This window comes from Lupinus angustifolius, chromosome LG18 (assembly GCF_001865875.1).
Source record: "Lupinus angustifolius cultivar Tanjil chromosome LG18, LupAngTanjil_v1.0, whole genome shotgun sequence".
Classification (NCBI taxonomy): Eukaryota; Viridiplantae; Streptophyta; class Magnoliopsida; order Fabales; family Fabaceae; genus Lupinus; species Lupinus angustifolius.
The window spans coordinates 956588-968662 of record NC_032026.1 but is presented as its reverse complement, the minus strand read 5'-3'; the positions used below and the strand labels follow the sequence as shown (position 1 = coordinate 968662).

At 35.7% G+C, this 12075-nt stretch overlaps 2 protein-coding genes across 2 annotated transcripts; both read right to left on the bottom strand.

Annotated features, from left to right (window-relative positions):
• LOC109332243 lies at positions 61–5335 on the bottom strand. The gene is made up of 6 exons (XM_019567157.1): positions 5176–5335; positions 4993–5076; positions 4808–4892; positions 1960–2048; positions 1325–1436; positions 61–706 (listed from the first exon to the last, which is right to left on the bottom strand). The coding sequence occupies exons 1-6, from the start codon at positions 5209–5211 to the stop codon at positions 477–479; spliced, it is 636 nt and encodes a 211-aa protein (XP_019422702.1). The 5' UTR covers positions 5212–5335; the 3' UTR covers positions 61–476.
• LOC109332454 lies at positions 11231–12064 on the bottom strand. The gene has a single exon (XM_019567436.1). It carries the CDS (start codon positions 12062–12064, stop codon positions 11231–11233), a length of 834 nt encoding a protein of 277 aa, XP_019422981.1.

The following is a 12075-nucleotide window of genomic DNA, read 5'->3' as shown; positions in this document are numbered from 1 at the left end:
TTTACCCCATCATAACTGAGGTTGTTGTTTATAGATTTGAATTGTAATTCCAATTCTCACAAAATTAAAATGTTGATTGAACTGTAATTTCAATTGTGAAATGAGTTATAATAATTGCTTTAGATCCTGTCCATTCTCATTCCCTCTACCCAAAGCATGTCATATACAAAATTGGTCCAACATGTGAATGTGATCCAACCCTTCTTTCAGACTCAAAACTTAAAGAGTGAAATATCTATGCACTATCATCGTGAAGATTTATACACAGTCACTACATCATCCACCATTAATTTGGATTACCTTTTATGAAGAGTCAATAATGATTAAATATGAATGGTGAATGATACAGTAATAGTGTCTAAAACTAATATTATGTCGGTGCATATAGTTTTTTCCCTCAAACTTGAAACCTCAAATTCAATAAAAATGCAGGAAGCTCCTGAACTGATGTGCAACAATAAAACAATTTAGTTTAACTACTCTTTACCCAAAGCTGGATTTTTCGGCCTTGAAACTGTCTGCAAACTAGAAGTAGATGACCTTACGCCGATTTCTCGCTCAGCCGCGGCAATGGCGAAAGGTTTGATAGATGACCGGAGAGATTCTGGGCCTTCTGCTGCAATTCTCTTGCACAATGCATCACAGTTACTGATAACTTCAGTCAACCTTCCTTTGAGTTCTCCTATTTCTACCTGCAAAGAAGGAACTGCATGCACATTCTGTACATAGTTAATAGATGCTCACAAGTAGAGGCAAGGATAGAGAATTTTCCTTAAACCAGATAAAAAAGAACAATACATTATTTAGGGGGTCAAGTGAAGTTAAAGAAAATATAACATTTTTTCAGAAATATTGTCTGTAAGTAAATAAATAAATAAACTCGACTTCAAATAATTAGAGTAGCCGTAGGTAAATAAGAGAGGTTGAGTCTTGGCACAACAGTACAGTTGCTTGCCTTGAGGCCAGAGGTCATGGAGTTCAAATCTTGGAAATAATCTCTTCGCTTGCGAGGGTAAGGTTGTGTGCATTTACCATTCTCAGGCCTCACTAGGTGGCAGCTTCGTCCACTGGGCTGCCCGATTTTAGTCTTAGGTAAATATGTAACGACACCGCTGGCTGCCCATGTTCGCTAGAAAGTGTAGAACACCAGCCAGCCGAACCGACATGGTGATAGTCCCAACAAATGAGTTCAAAATCGACACCATGTAAAAGTATAGAGGAACTTTTCTTTTCCAAATTAGCAGGTTATTAAAACAGTGTGTTATTTACAATGATGATGAACAACACATTCAACATATTTTTAGAACTGTGGCTTAGAAATTACCTTCTGATAAATGTTGTGAAGTAGTCTTCATTGTGGCCACTGAGTAATTAAATCGCTGAAGAATTTTGATAGCCAAAGCATCTGCAACTTCTACTTTGTTTTCTATGTCCTCCTACAAGAATTGTTTCCAACTTTCATGGTATGCCACACACTAAAACTTGAGCAGACAATTGAGGGATTCGAAAAAGCTCGAATACTATATATGCGTCTGTATCAAATTCAGCCGCAACATTAATTTAATAGATAGTTTTATTAACCACTTCCGAATCATGAAGAGAGTCAATTACCAAATTCCAGGCCTTAAATATGAATTCATCAAAGTCATTGTCAAATACTATTATATTTTGCATTAATATAGGGTCAGGAAAAAAAGGCATACATTAGTAGCATTACCATAAAAACCACATCAATTTATAAATGAAAGTTCTTGCATTCAATTCTTTAACGAATGCAGTATTCTCTTTTTATTGGTATGGAAAATGTATTACTTTCATCATAACCCAACTTATACATAAATTCAATACATATGCATGGGAAAGTTTGCATTTTTTGAGCGTATGCGATAAGGGGGTATTCATAAGAGTTTGAACCCAATATTAGATGAAGTCACTGAAACATTCTTGTGTTAAACAGACCTGTCTTTTGCTTATCTTTTGGACCTTTTCCTCCTGCCAATCACGGTACATCGAGAAGAGCTCCAATAAAACCTTTGGGTTTACTGTGGCTGGTTCAAGCATGAACAGAGAGCAGTTAAGAATTAGCCTCAACAGAATTGTTATCGAAAACAGCAGATATCACACTCCAGAACGACTACAACCAATGTCATATTAGCAAAAGGTCAAAGATTATCTCTCTAAGGACATAAATTTGGCTGTAAATCTTGAAGCTTATGACCAATTTTATTTTATTTTGAAACCCGATAAAATTATAGTTAGTTATGGAGTTCCTCCCTTGCATTCAATGACTTGACGCATACCATTTAAACTCCACTATTGTAATATTATGAGACATCAACGCCTTCGATTCTTGTTTGTGAACTATTGATACAAAGGTTAACATGAAACAGAGTTTGAATGTTTACAGATGGAACATTGAAAGATTTTCATTAGGGATAGAACTGAGTATCCTTGGTAGTATTATGATCAGTTTAGTCTAAGATTTCACTGTCTAAAACCCTTTGATGGATTTGCATATTGGACTGGATGCCCGAATCAAGGTTGTTAAAGCATAGAGTCAACCTTGGAATGGCAAGGGGTTAAGATCCTAGAAGGGGTGGAGCATAACACGAGCGTAGCTCCACCTAAGATACAAAATTACATTAAAAAATGCAAACATATATATGTGTATATACCCAGAAAAATTAAGCTAGATAAGAAGGGGTTAAGAGAGATGAAGGAGCAGCAAGAGTTGAAAAGAGATAAAGGAGCAGAAACAGATGTGAGGATGAACGAGATGTATTGGGTCGGTGAAGGAGCAGTGGGGGCCTAACTGTGAGGCTGCAACAAGATGATGGATCAGTGTGTGAGGACTAAGGCAGTTAAAAACATGATGTGAGGCAGAAGAAGATGTATTGGGTCGGGCGAGAAAGGGGTCAAAATTTGGGTTGGCATGTTGGGCCAGTTCTCCGCCAGAAAATGCACTCCCCTTCCCCAATGCGAAAACTCATCGCAATTTTGCAATCTGACAAAACGTTACGCCGCCATGCTCCACCCCTTTGTGCAGTTTTCAGCCTGTGCCGACATGCTGCTCCCCATGAAAAGCATTGAATCGTGATATTCGACGCTTCAACTCGTATTTTTTATTACCTTGGTCCAAATGATAGGAAGTCAACTTCAGGTTATTGTATTAACATTGGACACAACCTTATCTCATGGAGGAGTAAGAAATAGAATGTTGTTGCTACATCAAGTGCAGAGACAAAATACAAAGCCATGGCCCTGCGGGAGAGCTTACATGGTTCAGTCATCTTCTCTCATAGTTAAGGTTGCAATGTTTAATTGAACCTTATTTGTGATAATCAGACAACTTAGATATTGCTTCTCATCCAATCTTTCATGAACAGACGAAGCACATTGAGATTAATTGTCGTCATGTCCATCAAAAGGTTATTGCTATGGAGATCAGTACATCATTTGTGAATTCCAACGATCATTAGCAGGTATCTTCATTAAATCTCTCCAAGTTCCAAAACAATCATATGCATGTGACGAGCTGGATGCATTCGACGTATATGCACAAGCTTGTAGGGGAGTGTTGAGATTAATTAGAGGATTCTGGATTTGATTATGTTCGGATATATGATTGGGGAATCATATCGTGTAATTATTTCTTTGATTTTGTTCCCCTAAAGTTAATGGGTTCTCGCATTATAAATAGAAGAGGGTTGTGTGCACAAACCACTCAAGCAATTCAGATACAATTACCTTTTCAAGTGTAATATTTTCTGAGGGCTAATCAAACACGACAAAAGATATCAACATGTTGAAGTCACAAGTCACGATCAAGAAATATATGATGTGGAAGAAGATAAAACAATGTATCTTTTATTTTCTTAATAAAATTACATGAGGGCATCTTCTTTACTGCTCATGGTAGGAAGAGGAATTTCAGCAGCTTAGCAACAGCTGCGGCCGTACTGAGTTAGCTATGTTAGTGGTGTCATCTTCCATGGCACAATCACCCACAACGGGAGCGGTTCAAGGCAATGATGAAAAAGGCCGTATCTTGTTGGCCAAAGTCGCTTAAAGGAAGCAGTCAAATCCCAACTGCCGTTGCTGGCAAGCTGTCTTGATGCCACTGCCACCTTAAGAAACTGCACGAACTGGGGATGTTTTGAATGGGTCAACGAATCCATCAAGAATTTGTTCCCTGCACTAGTGTGCCAACCAATTGCTGTGGGAACTATCAGTGCATTCCCCTGCATATGCCATCCTCCTTTGGTGGAGTAAAGTTCCTCAACTAGTTCGAGCTGAGTCAATTCTCAACAGCAATGATTTTCCGGGGACAGACATGGCTCCTAAGATGTTCGATGCAGAAAGACTTCTTTGGGACAAGCAGATCTAGAAAATGATAGCTAGCTAGATTTATTTTCTTCAATATATTAATTACCTTTCCTCAAATGCGACATTATTCTTTTAGACACTACTGACTATTGCTACATGTAATTAGCATTAAAATTGAAATGGTAGAATCAGTCTCCTTAGAGTTTAACGTAAAAATCAATCTCGTCTAAATTTTCAAATCTAATGCTAACGACTATATGAAGTGATAGTCAATATTGGAATTGTTTTTCTCAAACCTTTGCCTTAGGATTAGTCAGTTTCATTTCTCGATGAAGATAAGAGGAGGAATGGGTATAACTCAACGTAGTGCACCTTGACATGGTGAAAGTCATCGGTTCGAGCTTGATTACCACTAAACGTATCTAAAGGCATAATATCAGTCAAAGGATAAGAAAATAATTATTGATAAACAAAAAGGAACCTGAAGCAGACAATGAAGAAGGTTTCCTCACTAAAATATCAGTCAAAGTACCCTCTGTTGGTGGAGATGTTAAAATTGGCTGAGTCTACAATGAAAACAAAAAACAACTATCAAAATATAAACCCTTTAACTTAAAGATTGTTTTTTTATATCAAAAAATAAGTAATTAAAACAAAAGAACATACAATTTTGAGTGATTTGAGCTTCTCTAAAATGGGGTCAGAAGCTTCTGATCGTTCAGATATTGTAGTGATTTTGTCATCTGGGTTCTTCATGAGTCACAAATTGAGAGAGTGAAAAGGGCAATAACAAGAAGGATACAACAAAGTTAGATTTTTTTTTTGTATTGTATAGGGAAAGAGAATTACCTGAGAGGTAGAAAGGGTAGATTCTGAAGCACCCATGATTTGATTTGTTCAGTGAAGAATCGAGCTCTGAAATCAAAACTCAAACATAGGACATCGTTATTGATATTAGGAATATGAATACGAGGATGTGTGTTTTCTAATTTGTTTTGCTTCTGTCTTCTTCTTCTGTTTGTTATATTTCACTGTTTTATACTTCCTTTCCCAGTTATAATTAAGAGTACATTAGACCCTACACCCCCCATGATTTTTTGTTTGTGAAATTATATAAACCATACGAAAATAATATATTAGTTGATATCTCTTTATTATTTTTGGTTCATTATGATGATGTAGTATAAGAGTGATTTAAATTTTAAACAATATATCTTTAAAATTGTTGGCAGATTGATTTGTATATTATATGAATTTGTCTCTACAATATATAATGTTTTTTTTAACTTAATTGCATTTATTACGTTTTTTTTGTTTAAAAGTTCACACTTATTTTTCTCATGTAATAAAAAGTATAAAAATTAGGGTTTATGTAAGTGTAAAAAATGAAGAGTAATTTGTGTAATTTCACTAGAACTCATGGAGTGTTAATATAATTTACTATATAATTAATTAACAGATAAATAAAAAGAGGCTAACAACATCCGATAAACAAAATTTTCATTTCGATTTTAAACATTATTTTATAATTTTTTATAATTCTACATAAAATAAAAATAACATCTACTTTTTCTCACAATAATAAATATCATTTTTATTCGTATTTAAGTCTTATAACATGTCCACACTTTATATCTTACAATAAAAATAACAAGATATTAAAATAATTACTTATTTATTTATTAATAAATTAAACATCACTATAATTTATAAATAAATTATAATTAAAAATATAATTCTTTGTTGTAAATTAAAAAAATGTGGATACAAATAAATAAAACAAAATATTATATTAATTAAAATACATTAAAAATAATATTAAAATATACGAGAAATTACAACATAGTAAATTAAAAGATAAATAAAATGTATAAAATAAAAAAGATCATCTCTCCTCACCAAATATTATTTTTATTTACTAAGAACTATTATTATTTAAGAACAAAACTCAAGAAATAAGAATGCAACAGTGGAGAATAGAGTAAGAATGTTTTTATTCTATTAATAACAACCTTGAGAACAACCATTGTGGATGCTCTAATATCTCATGTTGATTGTATGGTCTAATCGCTAATCAACTTGAAAATGGTTGTGGTTCGTAGTCTTAATTGAATCAGAGGTTTGACCGCTTTGAACTGAGAAAAATTTTATTTAACCGTGTTGAACCCGGTTAAACCGCAATAGCTCGAAAAGTAAATAAGATGATTCACTTAAAATTAAAAAAAAAAAAAATAGAACACTGCTATAATATTTTATTTTATCTCGATCCAAAAAGATGCAAAAATTTACTTCAAATAAATTGTACATAATTATTAATTATATAAAATTATGCATTGATATACATGTATTTATAAACAATTATTAATTATATTAACTATTCAGTTTGATTGGATAGTTTGATCATTTAAACTAGTTAAACTTATGTGGGACATCTTCTAATTTAAAAAATTTACTCCATATCTTAATCATCAATTTTTGGAGTTAATGGATTTTCTCAACAACAAAAAATTAACTTATAACATGTGTACTTAAGACTACCTAATAAACAAACAACTAATATAATATATAACCACCATCCAAATTAATAGAAATAAAATGATAGAACATAAATGGTTTTAACGTTAATAAATAAAAAAGATAAGACACACTAACACCACATTCTCAAAAATTACTTAAATGGGCAAAATGGGAATATTAAAATTCTTTAAGTTTAATTACATATTTGCCCTAAAAATGTTTGGAATTTATAAGTAGTATAAATATATAGTATTTTAGAATATCTTAAATTATATATGTAGAGAATATGGGTGAGCAAGACTCAACCTAACACGTAGACTCATTTCAACCAAATGACTTAGAGATGGGTTTGACCCGTCCAAATAAAAAAGGACAGACTCGTCCAAATAAATAAAAAATGACAGACCCGATTAAAATGGATAGACTCATCGTCAAAAAAGGATGGGGTCGGGTCTATGTATGGGTCACGCGGCCCGTCCCTTATAGTTATATATTAAGAATAGTTGAATAAGTATCTATCAATACTCATTATGTTCAGCTCACATAACTCAAATACCTACAAGCCCATGAATCTTGATTGATAGAAAACGAATTAATTTTTAGTTTTTGCGTACTTTGTGTAAACTCCAATTTAAGTTTCATTTTTTAGTTAATAGCTAGTTATTATATTCATTTTTGTGTGAACTTTTGAGTATTGACATGTTGTTGTCTTTTCAGTTCTCATGTGTTTTTTATCATTTACAAGAACACTTCAGCTTATGTTGATATTTGATAGTTTAAATTGTTGTGAAATTTTCAATGTTTTCTATAATTTTCAATCACGTGATTGTGATAGTTTTTAGTTTCAAGGATGCAATTTACGGTTTGTAGTTTATATACTAATGCATGTGTGATGCATGTTTTAGTTGAATTTATATAGAGATTGTGACAATTTTGATTGTACATTATTAAATATTTGAGGAAAAAATATATGTTTGTCATTTTATCATTTTCCAAACTGGACTCGTCCCTATCTCAACCCGTCTTATTTTAGACACATCCCTCACACGTCCCATCATAATTAGGGACGAGTTCGGGTTCAAAAGTTGACTCGATCAATATTTAGGGACGGGTGAGGAACATGTTTAACCTGTCTCACGCTCACTCCTAATAGAGAAAGATGATACATAAATATATTGATAACTTCTCATATTATGATGATTATATCTTAAATTTATTTAGACTAATAAGATCTTTTAGAATTGAGATTACTTTATTTTATCATTCATGATTTCTTTTTCCATTTAATTAGAAGTCTAACATTAGTATAAATATGAATTAATATAATCAATAAATCTACTATTTTAAACATCAACACTCACAATATTTTCAATCCAAGCTACTATTTTAAACATTTTCTCTCTCCTTCAATATCTATTTTTTTTACGATTACAAGGAAGCTTAACGAGCAGGGAGAAACAAGCAAACAACCCAGAAACTAACCACCTATACAGTACACTGTAGAAGCACAATCCAACATTAACTTGACCGCACAGAAGGAAGGGGCAACATCGAAAATACGGGAGTGCTCAAGAAGAGTTAGCCCATATTTAGCAAATTCATCAGCAACACTATTAGCTTCTCGGAAGACATGGTTGCAAGAAACAATTTGGAACGTAGACAAGAGGCTGCGAATTTGAGATACCAGCACTTGGCAAGGATGATGAGTCGGGCAACCAGTTCTGATTAGGTGAACACTACTTCTAAAGTATGTTGACACACTTTTTTGAACCCCCTCTGGCAAAGCAGTCTGAGGCCATGAAGGATGCCCCAAAGTTCCACTTGGACCCCCGTACAGTGACCCAGCCCATTAGCATAAGCAAAAAGGAAAACTCTGAGATGATCTCACACCACCCCGCCGTAGGATACCAAATTTGCTGACGATCAATAAACACTATTTGAATTAAGCTTTACTCATCCCTCTTCCGGAGGAAACCACCAAATTAGGGGAGTGTTAGGATGGATAGTTCTCACAAAAGTAATATTATCTTGCCTCAAAGCTTTATCAGTGCACCGACATCTCGCAAGAATTTCAGGACATAGTTGTTGTGGAGAAATCCTTAAGTTGTCAAAGATCCATTGATTTTGGTTTCTCTAGATAGCATCAATTGTAATTCCAAAAACTAGAGGCCACTCTGCAAGTCCAATAACCTTATCAGAGCAAACTAAACTAGAACAACATCAGTCTTGCTGATTATCTACGAAGAAGTTTGAAGGAATCTGAGATTTAAGGGCACCGTGCCACACCACCGAAACCCAGGGGCAGTCCCGAATGGCATGAAGAGTGGATTCTGGTTCATTACATCTAGGACATGCAACATATTCTACCATCAATCTTCTATATTGTTGTTCGTTTGTTGGGAGACAATGGTTTGCAACTCTCCACAGTAGAAAATTTATTCTATAGGGACCTTTCTAGGCCCAAACCAGATCCGTTTTCCTACTCTTCCCAAGACTATTATGGTCGACAAGGCAAGCATAAGCTGATGCCACTAAAAAGAGCCATCTCTAGAACCCTTCCAAGCCAAGTTGTCCCCTATACCATTCTGAATATGAGGATGTAAGGCATCAATTTTTTCCAAAATTTCTAATGGGACCTTTGTCCGTAGCAACTCCACGTTCCAGTCACCATTTCCATTCACAAATTCTGCCACCATAGAAGGATAAGTAGCGACCCTATTTGAAGCCCAAGGGAGATTTGCTAATGCACCTTCATTAGGTACCCAACTGTCTTTCCAAAAATCCACCAATTTCCCATCCCCAAGGTTCCATTGCAACTTATCATGAAGAAGACGCCAACCATATCTGGCACCTTTCTAGAAAAAGGTCTTCCTCGAACATTTTGATATCACTGGGATGATGTCATTACCACATTTATATTTTTCCCGGACGAATCTAACCCATAGATCATCCTTATTATTAGCCAACTTCCAAACAACCTTCATCATAAAACTTTGATTAATTAAACGAGAGTGCCTTAAGCCAAGACCCCTCACCAGCTTTGGTTTGCATAGACAATCCCAATTCACCCAGTGGGTCTTCCTATGATTGGCGGACTCTCCCCAAACAAAGAACCTGCATATTTTATCCAACTCGTCACAGATAGATATAGGTAAGGACGTGGTTTGCATAACATAGGACGAGATTGCTTGTATGACAGACTTAGTCAAGGTTAGCCTACCCACAAAAGACAATTGAGAGCATTTCCAATTACTACGTCTTCGAGTGGAATTCTCTAGGATATATTTATAGCTGCTTCTTCTTGATCTGTTATACTGAATTGGAACACCCAAGTATTTGCCCAAGTCATTTGTTCTGCTGAATCCCAACTCAGTGCCAATCTGCTGGCGAATCTAGTCATGAACATTTTTTGAGAAGTAGACCCTCATTTTTTCACTATTAATCTTCTAGCCAGAGCTATTGTAGAAAACATTTAAACAAGATGAGATGACACTGACCTGTTCCATATCGGCTTCAGCGAAAATGATTAATTGGTCCGCAAGAGCCAAGTGAGCGAGGGGAAGGTCGTTTCTACAGATTTTGATAGGTTCCCATAACCCCATATCCGCAACAACATTAATCAGGTGCGATAATCTTTCCATACAAAGCACAAAAAGGTAGGGAGAGATGGGGTCACCCTGTTTTATTCCCCTCCCAGGTCGGAATGGATGTAAAGCATCCCATTCCACATAATCTGCATATTGCGGTTAGAGATACATTGAAAAATTAAGGAAACCATAGCCGTTGGAAGCCCCACATTCATCAAAGTTTCCTTCATAGAGCTCCATCTAATTCGATCATAAGCTTTTTCAAAATCAGCTTTTATTGCCATCCACTCGGTGGTTCCTCTTTTGTTGCGCATGGGATATTATCACTACTCTGTCTACCAGGGATAAAGCTGCTTTAATAGGGGCCGTCAAATAATGCATAACACCTCTTAGTCTAGAAGCAAGAACTTTTTTTATGACTTTATAAGAGACATTGCATAAACTAATCGACCTAAAATGCTTCAAATGGCAAGCTTGGTCTGACTTAGGAATTAGAGTTAAGATAGTATCATTTATAACCCCTACCTACGTCGGATCGTCAAACACACTTTTCATCAGATCACACAACTTTGGCCCAACCAAGTTCCACTGATTTTGGTAAAAAATAGCTTGAATACCATCTTTACCTGGGGCTTTGTAGCTACGAATATTGAAAATTGCTCTTCTTATTTCCTCAACTGTGACTGAGGCACTTAACGTAGTTATCTGGTCTGTATCCATGAGCGGAAAGCATTTGCCAAGCTTTCCAATTGATCTCTATCACTAATCCAAATAACATCATCATTTCGTAAAGACTGAACCTAAGTCTTCCTTCTCCGGATGATGGTTGAAGCGTGGAAGAAACGGGTGTTTCTATCCCCGTAAGTGAGACATTTACTTCTAAATTTTTGGAACCAAAGGAGTTCCTCCTGTTTATTGGTAGTTTCATACTCCTTCCAAAGGTCAGTTTGCAGATGTTCCAGAAATGAATTCGGCCCAAGAGGTAGTTTCTTAGTAATACCATTAATCCTCCTAAGGAGCCTTTTTTTCCTTTTAAAGATATCGCCAAAAACCTTTTTGTTCCAGACTAACAAACTCTCTTTGAGTTGGTTAATCGTTTCCATCCAAGAGGGGTAGATCTGCCAGCTGGTTCTGATAAGTTCATGATAAGATGGATGAGACATCAAGGAAGCCAGAAATCTGAAAGGGCGCCGCTGCCTATTAGGCTCAGAAGTACCAGTCAAATTAACCAACAACGGGGAGTGATTCGACTTTAAGGGGTTTAGGTGCGTTATAGAGGCATGCAGAAATAAAAGTCTCCAATCAAGATTCCTCAGGCCCCTATCAAGCCTCTCCTTGAGACGACCCCGCCTCCAAGTGAACCACAGACCCACAAAGCCAAGATCGATTAAGTTACAATCCCTGATAAAGGAAGCGAAGTTGGAAGCATCCTTTGGATGGCTTGAACTGCTACTGCCCTCTCTTTCCGACAACTCCGCAACCACATTGAAATCACCTACAAGACACCAAGGTTTGTCCATATTTTCAGTCAGGCTTCGCAGAGAATCCCAAAGAGAACTCCTGAGCCCAAAATGTGGGTTGCTATAGATAGCTGAGAGAATCCAAGAATGTCCTCCCTCACCCCTGACATCCATTATAATGGATT

What these genes read in the sequence shown, in the direction of transcription:
- LOC109332243 (XM_019567157.1), bottom strand. Translation starts at nt 5,211, where the DNA reads ATGGGTGCTTCAGAATCTACCCTTTCTACCTCTCAG. An exon ending in TTCTTCATTGTCTGCTTCAG is followed by an intron (nt 2,049 to 4,807) that starts GTTCCTTTTTGT and finishes TGCTTGAACCAG; the next exon opens with CCACAGTAAACCCAAAGGTT. An exon ending in TTCACAACATTTATCAGAAG is followed by an intron (nt 707 to 1,324) that starts GTAATTTCTAAG and finishes ATGTGCATGCAG; the next exon opens with TTCCTTCTTTGCAGGTAGAA.
- LOC109332454 (XM_019567436.1), bottom strand. Translation starts at nt 12,064, where the DNA reads ATGGATGTCAGGGGTGAGGGAGGACATTCTTGGATTCTCTCAGCTATC.